Source organism: Diuraphis noxia, unplaced genomic scaffold (assembly GCF_037042655.1).
Source record: "Diuraphis noxia isolate RWA-SAM2 unplaced genomic scaffold, SU_Dnox_SAM2 contig0005, whole genome shotgun sequence".
NCBI lineage: Eukaryota > Metazoa > Arthropoda > Insecta > Hemiptera > Aphididae > Diuraphis > Diuraphis noxia.
In genome coordinates this window covers 34,804,625-34,830,133 of record NW_028301715.1, presented here as the reverse complement: position 1 = coordinate 34,830,133, position 25,509 = coordinate 34,804,625, and the positions used below count along the sequence as shown (strand labels likewise).

Genomic DNA, 25,509 nt, shown 5'->3' with positions numbered 1-25,509 from the left:
TAATTCATAAAATCTAGCTACATGTCATTGCATCATGTCTATTATTTTTACAATTATTATTATGATAATATTATTGGGATGCCAACCAGTATAGCCACAGACCTCAAATAATCTCCTATTACATGTGTATATGTTGAAAGATTATTCAGCGTATATAAGACAACAGTCACAGACTAACCAAACTTCAGAAATACTATTTTTACTCCTTAAAATATGACACAACATATTATTGTACATTTAATTTAACAAAATATCAAATAATAAAATATTTAAGAAATTTTCATTATTTTTATTATTATTATTTTGCTTATAATTATACGTTTTTGAATTATGACTAAAAAAATAAATAACAATCAAATGATTTTTATTTTAGAATATTTTTGAACTATTTCATTATTTTTTTTATTTAGTTGACCCTCGGAAACATAGGCCATTGGGTGTAGAGTTTTTAAAGTTGGGTAGGTTTTTGGTTCATGTGTGTGTGTGTGTGTGTTTTTGACAGAATTTCTAGTGAACACTCGTAGGTTTCTGCCATGCCGGTGGGGGGAGGGGTGGCCGGCGGCTTCTCACTTCAGACAGTGTGAACTGCCCCCAGAAAGTGATGCCACCCATGACTGGATTCGAACCGGCAACGATGCATGTCGCGACCGACGCCTAAATCTGCCCGGCTATTACGCCCCTCATTAATTTTTGCTGCATATAAATATTATGTTTCAAACTTTTTAACAAATATAAATCTAAACTTTATGAGTCATGACTTCATGAGTTATTGATTTAAAAACAATGGACTAATGCATGTAGTACATTATATTATAAAAGTATGTAACTAAAAATTTAATAAGTCCTTAAAGTTCTGATTATACCATCTATATTATAGACTGTATAATATCTAAACTTCTAAACCTTATATATATATATATATTATATTATATAAAAAAATTTAATTGGGATGGTTCCAAGGTAGAATCAATTTGTTTTAATCTACTGTTTGTAGTTTGGGTAAAATTAACAAAATGCAATGGCAAACATTTCATTGACCACTATATTTAATCCACCTAGAATATGTTTGTAATTACAATTCTTTCAGAGTGTAAACTGATAACATATCTGGAGTTGACTAAGTACTAAATTCTAATAACTTAACTTTAAAAAAAATATGTCAGTATAAAAAAGACAATTTATTTACATTTAAATACATTTATAAATTATTATTGAAATTGATGGCAATTATACAGTGTTAAATTTTAATACAGCATGATTGCTCCGTTGGTTTTTTCTTCAATGATTGGCGATGGTGACTTTCTTGAGCGATTACTGGTTGCCCAGAACACAATGAAAATATTCAGCATGTGCAAAATGGATGCAAGAATTATAAACCTGAACAATCAAAATATTATTTTAGAGTTTTTAACTAAAGCTTGACTCTTAGTTAATGTTGAAAGTTACTACAGTAGTTTTAAATTTCAAGTATTAACTATTAAATTCCTAAATATTCATTTTGAACAGCCATATTCCCCATATTCATATTTTGGCATAAACTAGAAAACTTGGTTGCTTTACTAATAATGTAAATTAAGTGGTTTAATGGTATGTATATTCCTTTTGTATACTTCAAGTTAGGTATGTTCCTATGATTTTTAATTATTCTTGTTGACTAGGTACTGATTGTGAGCAGCCATTTTCATGATACACTTCCCAAAATTACTTATAGGATCTTTTAACGAAAACTAAATGACACATAAGAATAATTTGTTGAAAAGAGGTTATGATATATTTTTATTACAACCCAGTCAAATTGTGTCACACCTTACTTTCCTGATTTTAATTCTCATTTCTATACAGGTTAGGTTATTGGGCCACAACTATTCCATAAAATGTGATGTTCTCCGTCTCATATAGAACTATCTACATTAAGTGATCACCCCAACGCCTGCAAACTATGTGTTGCCCATTTTTAACTTTTCAATACTTATCATTTTTCTCTTTTACTCTCCTCCCAGTAACAAAATACATTATTCTTTTATAATCTTTCTTCAAGCATAGGTAGGATGATGGCATGAAGTGTGATCTCTGTGAATTGTGTCATAATGATCATATAGTTATCCCGCTCAAGTAGTGTTGGTCGTTGGTATGCTATGGATGAGCAGAGGTACAAACGAAATTTATATCTTTTCTTTAATTCAACTTAGAAATTAGACAGAACGTACTAGAGACGCGGATGGCCAGACAAGGTTGAATAATGTACAGTTTATTTCGCAATCGGAATGATTGTAAAATGAACACAATACTATCCAAAAATGAATTAAACGGACAATGATCGTGGAACGTTGTCGTTGCAAATAAAATGAATTACATTTAAACAACAACAAATAAGAAGGTGAACTGTGTCATTGTGAGACTATAGATATATAGTATTCTTAGGAATTATTATAGACGTGGTAAAAAAGAGACAGAACAGAGAAGCCTTTGCCTCTAAGAGTAACCTCGTGATCTCGAAAGGTGAAAAAGTCGACGGAGTCGCGCTTTTTGTGTCTTGTAGGTGGTTATGGCGAATAAAAGGAAAAGCGTGGGTGGTACTCAATCGATGCGGCTGCAGTGCTTGTACAGTTGTAATTTGTACTTGTGACTGCTGCGGACGACGACAACGAATCTCGTCTTTATTATAGGTATTGCATTTTTGTAAACTCATATTTTTGTTATAAATATCATTACTCATAACCTACCGGCTACCACCCCACCTAATTGTCGAGAATAATTATTGTAGCGCAGTTAAAATAGAAAAATGAAAAAGCAATGGAACACACCAGAATGAGAGTCCCAGTGAAGCGTTTCCTTCTGACGTCCATTTATTTCGTCGGTCGTCTTTATTCATTACATTGTACTGCAGTCTCTGGAAATATTGGCCCACCCATAAGCTGCCTGCTAACAGTTGAAAAAACACTGAAAAAAAATAAATGCAAAAACCGTCAGAAAAGACAAAACTCCATAACGGTAGAGGGGAGGTAATTTACTTGCACTGATGTTCCAAAAGTAAAGACCGGGTATGCCAGCTAGCGCAGATATAGGAGTGATGGCTGAATTTATGACTGCGAACACTGCTGCAGCCACGGCCATTATGAGTCCGGCAAATACCCCGATAACGGTCAATGCCCATAAGCTGTACACCATGATATCCGGATCCATTTTCATCATTTCGATCACTATTAAACATTAAATAATTCATAATTAGATGAATACTAGGTGATTTATATATTTAATTAAAAATGTATTTTAGTATAGGCGTATAACTGCATTGGTTGTGCGTTAGTTTCTATTATTTTAACAGTTTAACATCCGTATTATTCGTGATTAAGTGATGGCAATTAAAAAACAAAAAAAACCGTAAAGTCGCTCAGTTGTATATTTGTTGTCGAGTGTCTCTCATATTCATGACATCGAGTACCTATATTAGGCCACTGAAATCGTCAATAGATGCGTATTGATTTTGATAAATAATTATTCAATGCATAATATGAAAAATGATTCTGAGGGGTTATATGATCTGATATATAATATATATTATAGAGTATTTTCCTAAGTAATAATTTATTACTTATATAATATTATTTATGTTTCTTTAAGAGATAATTATTTTTTATTATGATAGGTAAACGGTACCTATAGATTAAACTAATTTTTGTCTAAAACAAATTCATTATATATTATAGTACGACCCACCTAATTACTAATTTTATAAAATTATGCAATTATACATCATATTATCATGTTATGTTATTGTTATTATAAACTTTTAAGTCAATAAACCGACAACCGACGTACCGTAGATCGATTTTGAATAGGTTCCATAGTACAAATAGTTTAAAACTATTTAAATATTTTGAAAGCGTAAATTTTTATAATAAATAATAAAAGCGCAGTAATTTCAAGTTTTGAGTCCCCACAAATATTTATTTTTTTTTAACTATAACGAACAACAAATCGATATTTTTAACTGTCTGGGTGCGCTCGAGTTAGCTCTCGACTTTCACAATAAAATTGTCACCGAGTACCTCTTCCAATTTTTACAGGCTTATATGACTGTGAGCTTGTTAGTAATAACAAATAATAATAATAATTAATAAACTCAATTTAAAATGGAATGCTGGAATCGTAATAATATAGTCTGAAGCAAATTTTCTTCAAATATTTTAATTATGTAAGTGTCCCATTAACGTAGTCCATCGACCATCATACAGTTTTTCATGTATGATTTAATATTGCAATAATAATCTTTAAATAGTTACAATATATTAATGTATAATATATTTTTAATATTAATATTGGTTAAATGACAACACTAAACACAAACGGAAACCAATTCAGCTCACCTAAATAAAATACCTTTTTTTTTAACGTGAACCAAATTGCGAACATGGTAAGATGAGTTCGCTGATCAATTTTGTATAATACTAATAATCCTAATACAAAATGTTTTAGGAAGATAGGTACTATACGATAAATGGGTAGCAACTATGTATTTATAAGTTACCTTTAAAAGTAGGTTCCAATGTCTTATTATATAGTTATTTATAATACCTGCGAGCTGCAATAGCATCATTCTAACACTAACACATTATTATTTGGAACCTATTCAAATATACCTATTAGCAATTTAATATCTCTATATATAGTTATTAATTCACTATTATACAATTTATTGAAATACGCCGTGTAATATCATATAGCTAAGTTGTAACTTGTAACCATATATTATGTATTTCTATACATCACGCACATTCATAAATCGTGCATTATCATCATGTATACGTATACACGAGAATAGCTCAAAAACATTAAAAACCGTACAGTTTTTACCTTTTTATGCATAGAATCGTCCAGACGCATTCTCTAGTTCCTAATTGACTTGCCGACTTTCGTGAGACGGCTGTTGTAGCCAGGTAATTGTTGTCTAATGGATGTAAGCGCATAATACCTATACTCGTATATGTACTTATTATACATTATACTTAGGTATATACACACAATGATTTGGTAGCATATAAACTCTCTCAACCCGTGTAATCGTGTATCCACTAGGTGTCAGGACATTTGCACGGAATTCATTGTGGAACGAGTGCGTGAGCGTTTAGAGTGAAACGTACCTACAAATCTTACGGGCTTCATTCATTCGTGAAGCACCTGCAATCTCGCATGTCTAATTATGGATCTCGAATTCGTGTGTTGTGCGTGGGCTATGCGAAAGGCTATATACGCCAATGCGAGAGAACTATATAGGTTTTATATAGTTGTTCTACTTTCGTTAGATAATTTTTAAGCCTTCACAATGAAATTTGCTTTTTTTTTACACACGAGTAAAACAAGTGCTGAAGTATGTATAGATGTCTACACACAAATATGTATCTATATACATCTGCCCATATGGCCGCCTACAGGTTGTAAGTATATAATATGACATTATATTACTATTAGGTAGTAGGTACGCGAATATGTCCCAAGTTAATAGGCACATACTATACAACTAGACATTATATATAGACAACTCGTATATTTCGAAACTTGTTAATTGTTCAGAATACAATATATATTATATATATATATAATATAATATAATATAAAATTTTAAAAGGTGTTACAGAGTGACTTGACAGATTTTTTTATATAATTTATAGACGGTTGCGCAACAAGTATCGTATACCATTTAAAATATAGTTTATTTTTTAATACTGAAAATTGTAAATTTTAAACAAAACATTTTTTTTTTTGGAACAATGCTAAATAAAAAATTTGCGAATCTAATTAAAAAATAAATATTTTTTCGAATTAAATAATTCATAGCGTAATAACTTATTTCAAGATATTCTTTATGAGTATTTAACATTTTAACTTAACATAAGTAGGCAGGTACCTACATCTAAAATTATTTAATATCCCTATAATTTTCATAATTTTTTTTATATACGTTTAACTATAGTATCAATTTTTATTTTTCATTTGTGGACATAAACGAGTGTGATACACCAAAAACATGATACGACTATACAAATATTTACATTTTAAATACCTAGGTATAGGTTATGTTTAAAATTTAAAATTCAAAAATATTTATTTTTTTTTGCTAATTTTAATGAATCTAGTCTAATTAAGATAAAATAATATTATTTTAATAACATTTTGTTATTTTTTTCGTGAATATATAAACAATGATAGATATAACGATCTAATCAAATTTAGATGATTACATTTTAATAATTAATATTATTTTTATAACAATAGCTATGCGAAAATGTTCTATATATATACGTCCAACGTATGCCCTACATTACATTGTGTTTGTGAAAAACAGTGGGCTAAAGCAAAATAAAAATGTTTTACTTTTAAATAACTGATTTTCAACCCCCCCCCCCCCCCCCCCCCCGGAAACTTTTTCCCGCGTCCGTCACTGCTTACCATCGACGCTGTACGTCCGTAGTCCATAGCCGATATTTAAGTACTTATCGCCGTAGAACAGCCCTAAGTTTACTTGGCCCACAGACTCTGTGGTATTGGATGTGCGCCGAGCCGACGCCACGACCCATCGTTTGGAGCCCAGGCCAGCGCCAATGAGACCGATGGCGGCGCACGAGTAAATAAACGTGCAGAATATCAGCCGACGCTTGTTCAAGTTCATCGTTCGCAGCGACGCCAAACCATTCACCTGCGAATCAACAGCATAACACACACATTTTAGTAAATAGTATTTAATAGATTGATAATATATCACAAGTCAGGTGTAATAAATTAATCTACATTATAAACATAGTAATATATACGCACGGTCGACTTCCACTGCGATCAAAAACCTACGTAAGTAGTAAATTATAATATATATTTATGCGCACCAACATCAAACCTTGTACCTGGAGTGTGGTACCTATACACGCATACTCTATATAATATATGCCATATTCAATATTGTATATATAGAACACATTTCCAGGTCGAATTGACCGATATAATATATACACACAATATGAGCTTATAGTAGGTACCTATTATAATATATTATATTATTATAACAGAAAATTAAAATACCTACCTACCTATTCACAAATTAAATTAGGTATTAGCCGAGTATACACGTTTAAATCGTTGACGAATAAAATACAATACAACCGCCACGGTATTATCTGTGATAACTCATTATATAATAAACGTCTAGCCGATTTCATGATGTATACCTACATTCATTATAGTAGAAAATCGATCTCTCAAACCGGGATGTTTGCGACTCCATCATTGACAATGGTTCATATTTTACCGGTCTATGATAATATGAGGATAATTTTACACCGATTTTGAACGACAAATTTGTAATTAGACGCCTTCTATGTAATTATTATACATTATATGTATATTGCACCTGTGTTATAGACAAAAATATCGTGTATTGTTCGAAGTTCAACGTCAATAAGACGCTTAGTCATTTTAATTTCCTCTAGACAAATGACAATAAACGATATATACCTATACGTACCTACCTACGTGAATATAATTATAACATTTTAGTGCATCTCATCCCATTATACATTTCAGCACGTGCAACTGTATAATATACAATATATATATATGTCTATATGGCGTCTGCATTATGCAGCAGTGTTCATTAAAAATGTTTTTGGTGATGCGTAAAAGAGGTTGAGAAAAAGCAAAAAATCAAAATGTATTTAAATGACGTACGCATCTATTTAAGTACGTATGCCGAGTATAAATGTATAATCTATACAATTTGCGAATACTTCGCGAAAAAAAAAACAGACATCCCGTGGTAGAAATCGACCATGTATATATTATTACTATTTGAAGACCGAGGAAGTCACAGAAACCAATTAAACGTCCGGTGCAGCGTGGAAAAACGATTTCGCTCCTTGGTGACTTTCACTGTACGACAAATTGAACGAAAAAACGTCATAAGCACTTATCTGTCGTCAGTTAAAATAAATAAATTCGGTCATCTTTACATATATGGACATAAAATAACACGGTAGGTTGTAGATATTGAAATTCACACAAATTGCTCGATATTTGCTTAGTATTGAGATCTGAGATAATATTATTACACTGATAATTATCAACTATTATCAATAAGGTATCAGCTGATATGTATAATATCAGGCATAAGGGTCCAACGTTTTTTTCCAATAAATATTTTTATTTATTTATAAATTATATATTTTTAAATCCAAAACAAATTCAAGGTATGATATTAAATTGTTGCCAGTTATCCTCGCAAAGACATAGGCAGAAGTAGTGCAGATTGTTCCGATCTACCTATATACGTTGATTGAAATCCGATGATTATTAATCGTTTTTTAATTGATTTTCTATTTCTCCACTCGTTTTAAATTGTTATTTAGTCTCAAATACGACACTTAATCAAGTTTCGTGGTTACTAAGGTAATGAAAAATGATCAAATGTTTCTACTTTCTAGCCACGAATTATTCCTTAAAAATGTGAAAACAACACTTTGAGTATTTTATACATTTATTATTTTGTAAGGTTTGTATCTCCAGGTTAAATTGTTGTTTTTTTGTAAGAACCATCAGAGAACCGAGAAAATGTCAAGAATTCAAAAGTGTATTCTGATATTTAGAGTATATACCTATATAGAAGTATACCTATATAAATAAACTAACTTTCTTAATACTTTTGCTGTAATTAACTTAAATAAAATAATATGTTAAATGTCAGTATAATAGAGCGGAAATCAACATATATCAAATTAGTTGAGAACCTATATAGTATTGGTAGGCAGTAGGTACCTATAAAGTTACCTACTAAGTAATTTCCCTCCCCCCTCGGCTTCATCACGAGGACGCCCGCCCTCTGTACTAATTATTAAAGCAAATTATAAAATCCGGAGAAAAAATACATTCACGTGCTGCACAAACAAACTATATAAATGGTCCAGTTATTAAGTAGCACTTGACTAATGGATGCAGGTTTGGTCTTGACACCTAATGTAGTATATATCCATTGACCTTGTACACTCCGTTTGTATTTATGTTTATTTATGAATTATATTCCTACACAAGTGCACGATGAAGAACGGTTATATTTTTTCTCTACAATAGGGTGCATGATTTATTACAATAATTTTTATTCGATCAAACCTTATTATTATAAAATAATAATAAAAAATTATAATAATATATTATCTACCTTCAAGACGCACATTATAAAATTTAAAAAACGTTTTAAAAAAATTGTATTTTATTTTCACAAAAGAATGATTTAATTATACAAACCAGACTAAACGCTAGCTTATAAAATAACATTTATAACGTTTTAATACGTTTAAAATTTAAATAATGATGAAGACGTATAATTAACGAAAGAAAATAAATTATTCCAATTGTATTTATAGAAGAATTGTGTATTATTATTAACGTACATTTTAAAGGATGGTATTTGATATTTTTAATTTTAATTTTAATATCTCGAAAAGAACATTATTATTTATTTTTTTTACCCGCCAAGTGCATTAAAATAATACTGATTTAAAAAGATTTATTATTAAACATTTTACAACAAAAATACATGTTGCAGTTTCATTGCGCAAAACCCTACTTAAGTATAATATACTTATTTATTTGATATTTATTAATTTTGTTCAACTGCGGAATTTCCATAATTTAATACAAAATCCATATACAATTTAAAAGTATCCGCTTAATGTATATTTATAGTTATTATATATTATACTATATGTCTATATACCTACCAGCTACATGTTATAATATATACCTAGTAAAATTATTTTTTTCGTTTATTGTTATTAAAATGTTTCAACACGTTAGAGTAAAATTATAAATAAATAACCTCCAAAAAGTTCTCAAGACATTTTCGTATTATTATTTCGACTATGCGTATTATGTGTCAGGAGCTCTCATATTTCACACATAATATTACTATTATAGATATAGGTATATACCTACCTAAATATTATAAACCACTGTGCAGATTTTCAAACTACGGCTTTGACAAAGTATATAATATATTATAGTATATAATATATAATAAGTATATAATATTTTTTATTTTATTTATGATGTAGGTATGAGGTTTCTGAAGCCTTTCTGTAAGAATACTCAAACGTATATATTGATGCTTTCATCGTGTATAATATTACAAAATCATCTGCGTGGGTAGATCGTAATTTTGAACCCGCAAAAACTGGGTTAAGTACTGATATATGTACATAAATAAGAAATAATAAGGTACTTAATAGTTTCACAGGAATAACGATTAAAAAATTGGACTATAAAAAGTGGCACATCAAACCCTTTCCTTTGTTTGATAAGACATGAGTTTACTTATTTTTATTTCATATCAGCCTTTTTTCAGTGCATATAGTGCATATTTATATATATATAAAATGGATATGCTATACAATTAAATTTTAAGTCAAGTCCATACCTACCTAAATAATATAGGTACGTTGTATACTTCTTATTATCATATTATAAATTATGATTCTTTCAATTTATTATTTCTGCTTTTTCAATCAAACATTAAAAACCGTTTACAAGTAAACCTATTACCTAGATAGGTACTTATATTGAGTCACTTATATGGTTCAAAGCACATAATTATGTTTAATTTAAAATTTCAGCTTTCAGATGGCTATTTTTCCTTACCTAATTTATGTGTAAGTATAGGTACAAATAATGATTTTTTAATCATATTTTTGCATTACCTAAATGCAAAGTAATTTACAATATAGATTTATTATGTGAATAATATAATATAACTTTAATACCATTTATACAGTACTTATTAAACTTAATATTTTCATTGCTTTCCTATACGAAATTATTACCAAATAATTAACTCAAGTCCTTGTTTTGTTGTTAATCGAATTGAGCTGCGGCGGATGTACCTACACAATAATAATATATAACTACTAGAAAATTAGCCATGGCCCGAAAAGTAATTAACACAGTGACCTGACCATAGCGAAGGCTGAAATGTCCTCAATGTTATATTTTAACATGTTTACAAAGAACTTATAGGTAATCTAGAATATACCTATATAATCCATATATGTTCTATGTGATATAATAATAAGAGTAGTCGGGTATGTACACGAAAGGAATCGTTAACCGTGTTCAAGTCATTATTCGTTCGTGTTATTATTATTAGACATTTTTAAAAAAAATAAACATAATATACAAATTTGTAAAAAGTGGTATCGGAAAAAAATAATAGTATACATTACTGTTATGTTATACGGATTGTATTATATTATATTTATTATTCGCGGTTATTTGAAATTTTTACCAAGACCACACTGTTTGGATTCTGAAAAATTCATATTTTACCGTATGCATTTCACTAAATAATATAGATGATTATTATATTTTTTATCGATTTGATCCGGATGTCATAAATATACAACACACGTACCTATCGTATATTGCCGTAGTTCCAATATATCACTATACTATCTTAATAATTACATTTTGCTGAGAATTTTGTAATAAATAACAAAATACACGTAAGTACGTCATATTAATTTAAAATATATAATTACAGAAACATTTTTATAAAAAAAACTTTGTCGAAACCTATTGATATATTAATATTTTATTTTTTTAGATTATTTTACACAACACCTATATATAATATATATATAGTCCTAAATATAAATAGAAGCGCGTGCAGCTGGAGATCGAGGGGAATTATTGACATGCTCCAATGATTACTGTAGTGTATGATTATTATATGAAAGTATACGGAATATACGGTTATATATACATTATACATGTTATTATTATTGGCTTTCACGTGTGCAATATCAACACCATTTTACCAATAATACCACGACACAATGATTGCGATCAAAATATCAAATTATTTTAATATAAATATAATATCGGTAGGTGCACCGAATTTTCACTTTCCCTATGCATATAAACGCTAATTATTCCGACAAAATTGGGTCAAGGTTACTCAAATATGAAATATATGCGTGCTAATATTAAAATGACAAAATCAAGTATGAAAATATACCTATGCCTACAGAAATAATAATCTATATGCGTATTATATAATGTTTTATAATACATATAGGACATAACGTATGTATATTAATATGCATAATTGTTTAAGTTTAATAATTATCTTCACAGATTTTTGAATTATTTATTTTTTGTTGATACATGCGTGTATATTATATGTTATATTACATTGTATATTGGTCACTACATGCAGTCGTATTATAATTTCGTATATAAAATATATAATATTAAATAGTGCACGAGTTCATGTCTTGCATATTAAATTTGATGCCCACGTGAGTAGGGTCATTGGACCGCTCTCCGGACCATGGGTTTGGCCGACTAAACTGGCTTACGGCGTGATCGGAGAGATGATTCGATAAGATCGTATGAAGAAAAAAAAAGAAAAACGAAAAACATAGGTACTAAACAAAAACGATTTTGTACACAATGCGTAAAACTGTAGGTTTTATATAAATAAATGCATTAAGTAGGTCGAATACGATCAAGAGTCGACAACCAACTCGCGATGCCGCGATGTATTTATTGCTTCGAGTAGGTACCTAAATGTAAATACCTTAATATAAATTATAAAGAAAAAATCGCAGGCGTTAAAGTCTCCGTTCAACACCATTATCACGCGCACAAATACCAGTCATAACATGATAATAGTTTTAAATGGATAATGTGTCGTAATGTCGACTATTGTCTATTTATTATGGGTAGGAACCCGCAGGGGTTCACTTATTTTTATTTACAAGTTTGACGCTATTGCCTCTCAATATCATGATTCAATTTTAAATAAAATTATTTCCCGGTAAACCATTTTTTTCAAACTTTCACAGACGCATGGTATTAGTTAATTTGTAATACAAATTATCTACGTATATATATAATATTATCGTGATTAAAAAACATATATTTATTACTACTTGTATTAAGTATTGTACATACAGCATATAAATTATAAATATAATATAAATAGTAATAATGATTGATTTTTTCGTTTAACTTTGACTAAGTTTTTAAGCCGCTGTAATAAACAAATTGCTATTCTCTTATGTTTATTTTAATATATGTGTACAAATTTTACTTAGATAATTATTTAAATAAAACAAAAAAAATTTTGATTTATTAATTACCTATAATTATACTATACTATATCAGTATACGGTGGATTAGTGATGGAACTTTGATGACTCAAACGTTTAATTTTCGATATGGAAAACATTCCTTATACATTTTTCTGAATTCAAATTAGTTTTTGCCCTCGAAAATTAGAATTACTGAGGTTCCACTGTATTAATACATAGATAGTTACTATAATTACTTGTAGGTTTTAAACCTCGGATGTGTATCTACCACTAATATATATTATGTAATTACTATAGATAGGTAAGTTGTAGGTAGGTCTGTATATGTATGTACCTATACTGCTTATATATAATACCATTGAATTTAAATTTATAATCAACTCTATAGTATACCTAACACGATGTATATTAAAATTATTTATACATGTTAAAAGTATGTATAGTTATAAAATGTTAATTAAATATATATATATATATATATATATATATATATATATATATAGGTGCATAGTATACATACCTATCGGCAATCTGCATAATAGATTATTTGCGCATTAAACAATTTTACAAAGATGAATACATTTAATATTCATATAAATCATTTGTTTTTAAGAATAGATTGTTGATTTAAAAATAATTAAGCGGTTTTATTATAGTATAGGAATTTATTATAGTAGGATCATTGATTTTATAATATACAATATTAAAAAATCAATGGTAGGATGCAAATCCACATCCTCACATTCTGCAAAAATGAGTGCAATGACGCATCGAATAAACCTTAACTTTCAAATACAGTGTAACTCTATTTTGTAAGTATCATAAAAATCTAGGAATAATATTGTTCACACAGAGCCTCCTCTGTTGCCGGTTTAACAGGAAAAATAGTATACCTTAAAAATGCCACATGAAAGACTTTTTTTACTATATGTCTGTATCATGATTTATACATTTTAATCATTTCACGCGTTATGTTATATAATATTCCACTTAGAGAATAGTTTATTGTTTCTGTTTATTATAAATTATAATATAATACTAGTATATATATATATACGAGTAATACTAGGTAGTAGGTACTGAACTTATGCATATATAATATAGTCCCTGCAGATTCATATTGTGTATATTGTATAAAAAGTAAAAATAAATTATTATAATAATAATATAATGAGCTACACAGTATAGATTTTATAAATAAAGATTTCAGATATCATATACATAGGTGTTATTAAACCTGCAGATAAACAAGATATATTTATTTTAAAAATACTATACAGTAGGTATAGATTCTTAACATGAGTATGTCGAACGTCGCTATCTGGAATTTTTCGTTATCTCGAACTACTTTGAATTCCTCTTGAAACTACTATTACACTTAATAGTGTTTTTCTCATGATAACTCGATATAAAATTAATCGTTTTTCGTTATACCGAGTTCACAAATAATTATTGTCCAGTACATTCAGTATAGCGATTGTGATTTTATGATTTTGTGACAAAATTTTATCAGAAACCATCGAAAATACCAGTGAGAGTGAAGACGAACCACAAAATGAGGAGGAAGTCATTTTTGAAGTTACAATTCCACAAGCTTAACATGCTTTAAAAACACTAAGAAATTTTGTTGAGACTACTACTACAGGTATGAAAGATAAGGCTTTTTCTGCATTATCTAATTTGGAAGACATCGTGGCAGAAATAAGTAATATTATACAGATTAAAAAAAAAAAATATTTATTCAGTAATTTCAGTACTTTCTTTAAGTATTCAAATAATGTATTTTAGGCATTATTATTATTATCATTATATTGGTATTATTTATCATTTAAATACATTATACAACATAAATTTATATTATTATTTTTTAATTTTTTAATAAAACTCAATATTTCGAACTTTTCTCTGTTCCCTTTGAGATTCGACATAATGAGAATCTACTGTACTTTATAATTTGTATATTATTATTTTAAGCCTTTAACATTCAAAATGTGTTAATCATACATTACACATCTAATAAAAGAATATCAGATATATATTTGAAAGTATACAAACAGTATTGACAAATTTGTTATAATCTAATCTTAATGTACTAGATTGGACACTATTATGCGATTTTTATAAAATTAATTTATAATACCCATAAAGCATTTAACAGTTTATTAAGTAGTAAGTACTATTTGTAATCAACTATTCTCCAGCTGAAATGGAATCTAATATATGTATTTATTCGTTATTCAGTACATGCATGGGAACATTTCTTTTTTCTTTTTTAATTAAACATACTCACACATTTTTAAATTATACATATAGGTATGTATATATAATTGATTTCAATATAAAGGCTTTCGTATCTTATTTATGTAAGGTTTAATAATAAAAGTAATATAAAGTATAAATTATAATTTAATATTTTCATAGTCAAACCCGTTATTTTGTTAGATATATCTATAGTTTAATATTATATGCATTAGTACCTATAATACCTATTCATCATTATTATAATCGTTATTTTCGAATGCTCGAATAAATCTATTGTCTGAAAAAACAATCACAAATTCACAAATATCATTAATAGGTAGGTACTTACAATTTACATATAGTATAATGCGTTATGATTAATATAGTTTATTTCCAGCATTAATTTTATTTTATACAGTTAATTTCATATGCGCATATGGCATATCTATAGGTAGGTATGTGGGTAGATATACCTACTTGTTAAATTTGTTATTTTATAGTTCAAAATATATCTTTGTGTATACATGTATAATACATTATAATAATAAAATTAATAAATATGTACGCTAACCATATTGTTTATATAAATTAAATCTATAACATATACTACACATATACTTATAAACTATAGTCAAAATCTCTCTCAAACTCAGATAAGATTATTAATATATATATATTATACATATATCTTTACGTCTAACAATCGAAATTTTAAAATATTTTAATAAAGTAAGCTTTGGTAGTAGAGATATACTTACTACCTATCGTTTATTTCATTAATAATTGTATGCATATATGTTTTATATAACGTAATTTTATAGGTAACGTTTAAGCTATAACCACTAATCCGCAAAAAAAAAAAATAATACATACGACGTGACGTACAGAGGTATATACTTCCTGTACCTATTATAATGTATTAAATCTCGGTAGGATTGTCTGGAATGTCTATACAATATATTATTATATAGTTGGTACACACGTAATATCACATTTTTCAGCATATTATGTAAAATCTAATTGATAGAAAACGAACCTATTATAATATATTAATATTGTATAGAAAACGAATACTATTAGTATAGTCTAGCCTTGGATACTTTTATAAACTCTAAGATGTGGAACTTAACACTGAAACGTCACTATACACGTTAACGTAATATAGTATATTATTATAAATCGCGTATTGTCGTGATAATTGTATTGTTTTGAATTTGAACGCGAACCAATGAACACTGTGATGGCTGGTCAAGTTTAATTTATTATAACAATGCACCTATATATACCTATAATCTGCAGTATACATTTATTTTAAAATCAAACGCATCGGTGAGCACGTCGATTTGAACGAAATACGCGTCGTGTATTGTAAGTCTGCAGTATATAGGTTCTATATTTATATTATGCTTGACGGAGACCATACGGTACTATACATAACTGAAACTTCATAGCATAATCCGACCATCGGTACCTACTTTATAAACGCATTTATCGATGATTATGTGCGTGTGATGTAAAATGGGAACGTCATCGTGCACTACTACAGTACATAGTATCAAAATAATAATAAATAATATATTGTATTATTGCTATACCTAGCTATATAAGAGGTGGTGGCAGCCTTATATAGAGGAATATGAAGAGTGTAGATATTATGACGACTGACGATCGCTGCGATCATCTGACCATTATTATATGGCATATTGATTGTATACCGATATTATTGATATATATATATGTATAGATCTGTATTGTAGGTGCATATATATGTATAGCTGTGCGATACGGTTTGGTGCAGATCTCTAGTGATCGGATGAAAATAAAATATCCTACATATTGGATATATTACTATAGGGACGTCATCGGACGAAAGGCAGACATTGTTACATCATGAAATTATAACATATATATTATATATATAGGCACCCAAGTGTTTTTTTTACTCCAGACTTTTTCGTTTACAATACAGGCATTATTAACTCCACGGTTTAAAAAGCAACCGTGCACATGAAAATGTATTTTTTTACACGCTACTGCACCGACGTATGGTCTGAGAATGCATCGAGTTCCGTTCTCATATTACTATTATTTTAATATCCGTAAAACGTCAATGGAAGTATAGATATAAATGTACGTAATATGGAATATGGTACTACAATAGCAGTTGCAGCTTACTATAATATACTACTGCAGCTTAATTATTATAAAATTTTATATATATATATATATGTTTTCCCTTCGGTTAAAACCTGCAGGGATCGCAGTCATTGCGGCAGGTGCACGTCGAAAAAGGAGCATGGTTTGCTGCACAATATAACGATATTATAATATTATTTTACTGTATATTATTGTACAATATACATCGAACACGATGTGTTTTTTACATCACAACAGCCGCTTGCACTTAACAACAATTTCGGCCAACCCCAACGCTGAACGAGACACTCTGCAGCTGTTGTATGGGTGTACTTATATGGCTATATATATATACATAGATCGATCTTATAAAATGAGTCGAAATATTTTCTACTGCAGACTATGTATATAATATGCTAACATATAATATAATATATAACCAGTTTTACAGTTACGATATATTATATATTATATGCTTTTATATAGAGACCACTATTTTTTTTTTTATGTAGCAACCAGTGTCCCGATAGATATATCATCCTAAGTACTTCTAGTAAAATATATTATTTAAAAAACTCACTGTCGGAAATAAAAACACATAATATATTAATATCCATATAAACCGGCATGATATAATAGAAATGTGCAGTTTACGAGTGTAGACAATAGCAGGCATAATATATTATATTTTATCGTGTTACAAGGTATGATGGTGGTATTGATCGCGTTCAAGTCGTTTGGAAAAGAAGAATTTCAACAAATATTTACCAAATAAAATTAGAATATACACGTGCAAAATGCGAAATGCGATTACTATATATAATAATACGAGAGCTCGGTTTGGTACAAATCGCGATCCACAGACTATATGTCCCGACATTTTTCTACAATTTGTGTCGTAACCTGATTTTTTAAAACGTGAACGAGCACTAATTAACTTTGCCCTAGAGATCAGAGAATGCTGTGCCAAATCCTATACGCGTCTGATGGTTTGCTCAGTGCACTTTAATCACTCGCGGATAATGAAATCATCACGCGTAGTCGTTATAACGACGACTCGGCGCATGATTTGTTTTTTCGTGTAACCTTCAGATAATTTTTTCAATTATCTACCGAAGATTATCCTTAAAATAATTTATTATGATGATTATCGTGTTAATATCAATTATCGAGCTGGCCCTAAACAATTTTGAATTGAGGCCATGATTTAAAGAAGTCGAGAAAGATTGTTTTGTACTATGTATAGGTAATAAATAATTATATTATATTATATATATTATTTACTTATTGTTTTATTATATTACAGATTGTAAATATATTTATTTATAAAAAAAAAAAAATATATATATATTATCTACTATTATATAAGACGGTTAATATATTTTATCAATTATTATAGTATATACAAGTTTTGGAGATTTTTACTTCATATATTATTCATAACTCCACAATTATTACTGTATGCAGTGGTCTGTTGGAGGGAATACGCGGGTATACGGCGAGTTCACCAGTTTACTGATTTAGCGTATACCCTGTAAAATTACTAAAGATACGCAGGTACGCAGGTTACGTTTACCTTCAACAATTTTTTATTGAATTACCAATTTTCTTATAGTTATAATCATTAGAAAAAATGTAAAAGATCAATTTTTTTACCGCATACATGGCAAACAGAACGAAATTATGTGATAAAAAATAATGTATTGTTTGGTAATTATAATAATCTTTGTCCATACACTCGGACTACGACTACGAGTTGCGACCCTTCACGAGACGGACTGTTGGCGTTATTATTATACATACACACAACGGCGGTCAAGGTTGTTTCTATTGTGTATCAAGCGTATATACACAACAATACTGTCGCCTGTCATAGTGTCGTCTCGCGTCCGTAGTCAAGCTCGAATGCAACCAGTATCTACCCAGTGTACGTCTACCTAGCTACTGTTAAGTTTTTAATAATATTATGTAGAATGTAAATATATTGTATCCTATGTACCACTACAGGCGACTTAAAATATAATAATGGAATACATTACGCCTTTAATTTCAAAGACATATGCGTCCTACACGGATTGTTGTTTATTGAATACGGATGCGCATCATACTCATACACATTGCCACATTGGTAATTCTCGATATTATATTATTGTAAAATGTATTGAAAAAATGTAAAGTACCTCTTATAGTCTATACTAGTATACTATTTAATACACTTTATAACTTTGTTTTTGAACCAAAACTAAAATGTTCAAACGGAAAAATCTAGGTACCCACCTAATATAATAAAAATAATTAACGGTTAAACGGTAGGTATATATAACTGCAGTTGTTCGCAATTGTGTACGCGCCGTTAAATTTTAAACACAACAATAACTCAGTCTCAAAGACTTATGACTGTTATAAAATCGGAATTATATGAGAAGTGGACACCGATGCCTGTACAATATACCTAGGTATAGGTATTATAGGTATATTAGCCCGTGGAAACTACGTTCGTAGCAGTCCGTCATTATATTATTATATATAGACACGAACAATTACTGCGGCGCGCATCTCTTTGAATAATTTACAAATCGAAGGCGAAAGTGCATCCGTGTAGTACACTCGCAGAATACCTGAATAGCTATACATTACCTATATTATTGTGACTGGTGCAGTGTTGTAAACCGTAAAATGTCGTCGAGCTGCAATATTGGCGCTAATAACCGTTATTACTTATTATTTCGTACAGAAGCGCGCGATCGCTACAGCAGCAAGCTCATCGTCGCCCACATAATAATAATAAATAATGATATAATAGTTGTAGTATAATATAATACCATAACAATAGGCATAGCGTAGGTACGTATTATCGATAATCTTTTTTTTCGATTTCAAAGAAAATAATATATTGAGATATAGTTGTAAAACATAGTCCCATAGATATTGTATAATAATAACTGTTTTAAGTAAGTAAACGGGGTAATTATTTTATCGAAGAACACACACGGTTGTCTCCAACCAAAAAAAAGTTTTTGAAATATGTGTTTTCTTACACATTTGTAAGTCGTTAATATAAAATTAAAAACTTTTAACCATTTTTTTATCGTTATAACTTCTTACTTTTTTTTAATCAAACCTACATTATCATTATAATCCGTTGTTGCAATCAATAAATTTTTTTGAATTTCTTCGATTCTTAGAAATCCTATCAATCTTATTATAATTTTAGACTAGTACCTATAATTAATGAAACATTTTTATAATGATATAGGTATTAAAAATATAATTAATATTTTCATTGGTACAACAAGAGGGTACGGTGCAAAATATGTGTTCACTACTCCACTCGCATAATTATACTTATAGTTTATAAGTCTTATAACAATATAAAACTCTCTATTTACTATTCTAAAATTTGATTTTTATACGTTAAAATACTCCGAATAGTAATATTTTGCTCAGGAATATGAAATATATCTTTGTAAAGCTATGGAATTGTCAGTGCCGTAGAATTGCAGCGAACTATAAACACCGTCCTTCGGGGTCTAAAACAATGAAATTCGCTTTTCGTTTCGAATAACCACGAGGTCGTATCCGTGACGTTTTGCTCCGTACGATCATCATAGCACGTACAATATAGTATTATTTATATAATAAAATTAAACGCGTGCGACTGCCTGCGCTGCAATCCAGCCGTTTTCCCCTCATTTCTTATAAGCGTCTTTCTCGAAACGATCCGATCGAACGGCAATATTGCATAACTATGACACTACCACGGTACCTATATACGATACCCCGAAGTCGGGATCACGATGCTCACCTATATATAGGCGCATTCATATAATATATAGGAGGTAGGTACCTACATCGTGGGAAACGTTGCTGCAGCGGATAATCGTCGCGGAGCGGAATCTTCGAGCGGATTCCTATCACGAATATCATAATATCGTATAAATAAATATAAAATGCGAACAAATCGCAAATAATATGCGAGGTAATATATTATGTGGTAATACCGAGGCGACGTATTGTTGAAATAATAATATTAAAATATTTATTATAATAATATCATATCATGTGTCTCGTATAAACAGCTGCAGTCGCTATATGTCTACATTGTAAGCGAATGAATTACGTGATTACCTGAGGGTACCCGTCAATCCTATTTTGGTACAAGGTATACCTCGGTACAGTACCAATTACAGGATGACGTCACTCACACGATACGCGAAAAAGTCAACTCCACTAGCCGTCGCAATTTTTTATGTCAACGTCGTGCGTATACACTATACATGTATAGGTACACGTGCGGACGTGTGGTCAAATACGTAGTTTAGTCTCGTTAGCTTTAATCTCCAATAAAAATTAATTCTACTTATGCGTATTTTTCGAGTTATACACGACTTAGAAACACTCCGAGGGGTAAAAAAAAGTGAGATATCGATCGAAGTTAGAAAAAAAATTGGTTATATAGTACCTAAATAGTTGAATAATTATCAGTTGGCGTAACGATTTCATTGAGAGTACTAAAATTAGTAGTTGGTGCATCAATTTATTTTAAAGTAGGTAATTTCGACTACATATTAACAAAAAAAAGTGTCTCAAATTTAACCATATAAAACCTCGCAAGTTTCGAGTATAGAAACGATAAGAAAGAAGAAACCCAATCAAAAGTTCATATTATTATCATACTTTATAAGCAACATGTATATAATATAGGTAAGTACACGACGAGTTTGATAATTTTAGCTGATACATAATAATAATAAATTACGATAGATAAAACTGGGTTTGTGGTACGCGACTGCCCAACTGTATATTATGTTGCATGGATTGGCGAACCTTGTAAAGATATTATACACGGACTCGATCGATAAGGTTCATTATTCTGTGGATATTATACGTGCGTACTATCGTTATAGGTAAATGTATATGTAAACAAACTAAAAAAAAAAAAAAAACGTTCGCGAATTGCAGAGAAAAACGCTGTATATATAGGACGTGATGCGCGCGCATACTATTATTTGTATACTGAAAAAAATTATGTAAAAAAACTTAACATAGATACAAATAAATTTAAAAAATAAAAATATTTTTGTAAAATGTATATTAATTCAACTGATCTAAATAATTTTGATTTTATATAAATCAATAAATCCTATCTCATATAAGTTGTAACACTATTGTAGGTATGATTGTATAACAAGTAGGTATTAATTTGTATACGTATATATATGATAAATACTGCATTTTAGCTTATATACGAATTCATATTGAAATTATCTTGAATGAAAATTTAAAAAAACATTAATTGAATAATGTTTATCCTTACGAAAAAACATCAAATATAATATAATAATAATAATAATAATAATATATTATATTTTATATATTGATACAAATTTGCAATTTTCACAATATACATATAGAAAGACAATTCCTCATAATAATAATATTTGAACATTTAACTTTTATGTCACATATTACACAAAAAACATAACCTAACCTAACCTAACCGACATAAAATCAGTTATAGAAAATTGTAATTACTACGAGCGCAATTATTAGGGGCAATGGGGAATACAATATATACATATAAGGCCTATAAACAAATTTCATTCTCTTGCATCTAGAAGTACTTAATAAAATAAGGGTAACTATAAGAAGGTTTTAATTTTAGAGTTACATAAAATGAACGAAAACAATTTGTGTGACTTTAAAGCAGACAAAACCTAACCAATTAAAAATATATGCAATCGGGTTTAAACATCGATGATCGATTTATTGTTATTTCGTATAATTATTATTGAATATATTCAAATGCTTAAATAATTATGCTCCTTAAAACCTTCCATCTCAATATATATTACCTAATTGTAATTATATCGGTAAATTGTAATCTACTTCAATATTATCACTAAAAACGATATATATATATATATATATATATAATTATGCATATAATATATGTATACTATTTTTTACAATAATTTTAAGCCGTCATGACTGGATCAATTTACATAAATAAAAAACGAGAATTAAAATTTTTAATATAACTGGTATCTGCAGCAGCTTTTATGTAAGTAAAACTAAAACATGTTATAATTATAATAACTTTACTAAATATATATAATTCGTTAAATACAGTTACTTACAAGTTTTTCAAAAATGTAACGATAAAATCATGGGATGTAATAATATTATGTGTAAAATATATGTACTCACATGATAAGAATTCCGCAAGAATAATAATATTATTATTGAAACGTTGAGGCGATTATACAAATTGCCTGTCCTGCAGCCGAATGTCGACGGTAATCACTTTTCACGCGTAAGTACAGTATATTATAATATAAGTACACACGGGAATCGACCGATAAGTGAAAAAAAAAAAAACCTATTTTTAATATTTTATTATATTCACCGGCTTGACTATTTTCGATGAGAAAAATACATTGTTGTACACGAACCTGCAGCGGTGCGAATTGAATAAACGAGGACAAATCGCGACGGGTCCAACATAAACTGACGGTGTGTCCGTAGTCGAGTTCCGCTCGTTCCGTGCCGACCGGGTATCATCTCCCCACTCACATTATTTATATTTTATGCTGTGGGTAACACTAAATACCTATCTACACCGAAAACTACATGATGTACCTACACACCGTTTAATATTAGGTATAACTGGTACGGGCGAAGGCGGCTCCGGTGCACGGTGAATTTTTCTTCTTATTTTTCCACATCAGTAGATATACGGCAGGATATATATAAAATAAATGTCGTTTCCTCTTGCGGAAATCATAGAGAAACTATTGTCTATACCTCGCGGTTATACAAAACCAAAAAATAAATTCGACGTGTCCCATTCAGCGCGTCTGCCGCGAGGCGTCAAGCGATGTATGCTTTATAAACGATGCACAGATTAGCAGCTATATATTATGGATGCGATATTATTCCAATGTACAATATGAGTGAATTCTAAATTTTTTTTTTTGAACGATTTATCGACATTTTTTTTATTTCAATTTAACCAGTCACTTTATTACAGTGCATACATATATATACATAATTCTTGCACGCTAAAATCATTAAGTCTTAATGAAGCCTTGTTATTGGTAACAATTTCCACATTGTATACCGTTAGTAAATAACCAACCAAGTCCGGACCTGTCTACTTTTTACACTCTTAAAATCGTGACCGAGGCAAGCCCATTAACATATAATAATTACATTAACATAATAATCGGATATATACGATACTTATAGGTATCTCGTTCAAAGTCATTCAGACAAAAATGTGTTGTAGTCAGTAGGTGGAATAAAATCAAGTTCAAAATAATTTGAATAACACTAAAATACTCTTAATTATATGATTTTGACTTTATTTATCTAAAAACTTTAGGTGCAAATTCTAAATTACATATTTATGAAAAATGCAAAGAATGAATATAATAGGTATATCGATACCCAATAGGTAATAGGTACACACTAATTTCACTGATTGAGTATACTTAATCAATGTTAATATTAAACATTTATGATAAAGTGTTATAAGATATTAATTTAAATTTAAATATAATATGTACAAGTTAAAAATAATTTTGTATATATTTATACTTGTTTTAATTTGGTGAATCTATAGGTATCAGTTTCTATTTTTTTTTTTATATTACGACTATTACGTTTAAGTGTCTAATTAATTATTGTATAATCGATCATTGAACACTGAACAAGTACCTAAAATTTGTTACTCATTAATTGTACAAAAAAATCTATACAGCTGTATAATAGTATAATTTACAGCAAATAATTAACGCTAATTATTGTGTTATGTAATTGTCGTTCCGCAGTCTGAGATACCATGATTATACCATGCCGATAAAGTCATCATAAAAAGGCCAAAAAGAAGTCATGACGTAAAGTTTGTTCCAATTTAAATCCATCGATTCACATCATAGAATTCTGCGAAGCCGATAAATGATGTATTTAAAGTTTTATAGACAAAGCGTATCAC

At 29.2% G+C, this 25,509-nt stretch overlaps 1 protein-coding gene across 1 annotated transcript; it reads right to left on the bottom strand.

The window, feature by feature from the left end:
• Positions 1-1,159: 1,159 nt before the first annotated feature.
• On the bottom strand, positions 1,160-24,029 carry LOC107170298 (clarin-3). The gene is made up of 5 exons (XM_089228635.1): positions 23,721-24,029; positions 6,448-6,694; positions 3,012-3,200; positions 2,805-2,940; positions 1,160-1,377 (listed from the first exon to the last, which is right to left on the bottom strand). The coding sequence occupies exons 2-5, from the start codon at positions 6,665-6,667 to the stop codon at positions 1,245-1,247; spliced, it is 678 nt and encodes a 225-aa protein (XP_089084761.1). The 5' UTR covers positions 6,668-6,694; positions 23,721-24,029; the 3' UTR covers positions 1,160-1,244.
• Positions 24,030-25,509: the final 1,480 nt, after the last annotated feature.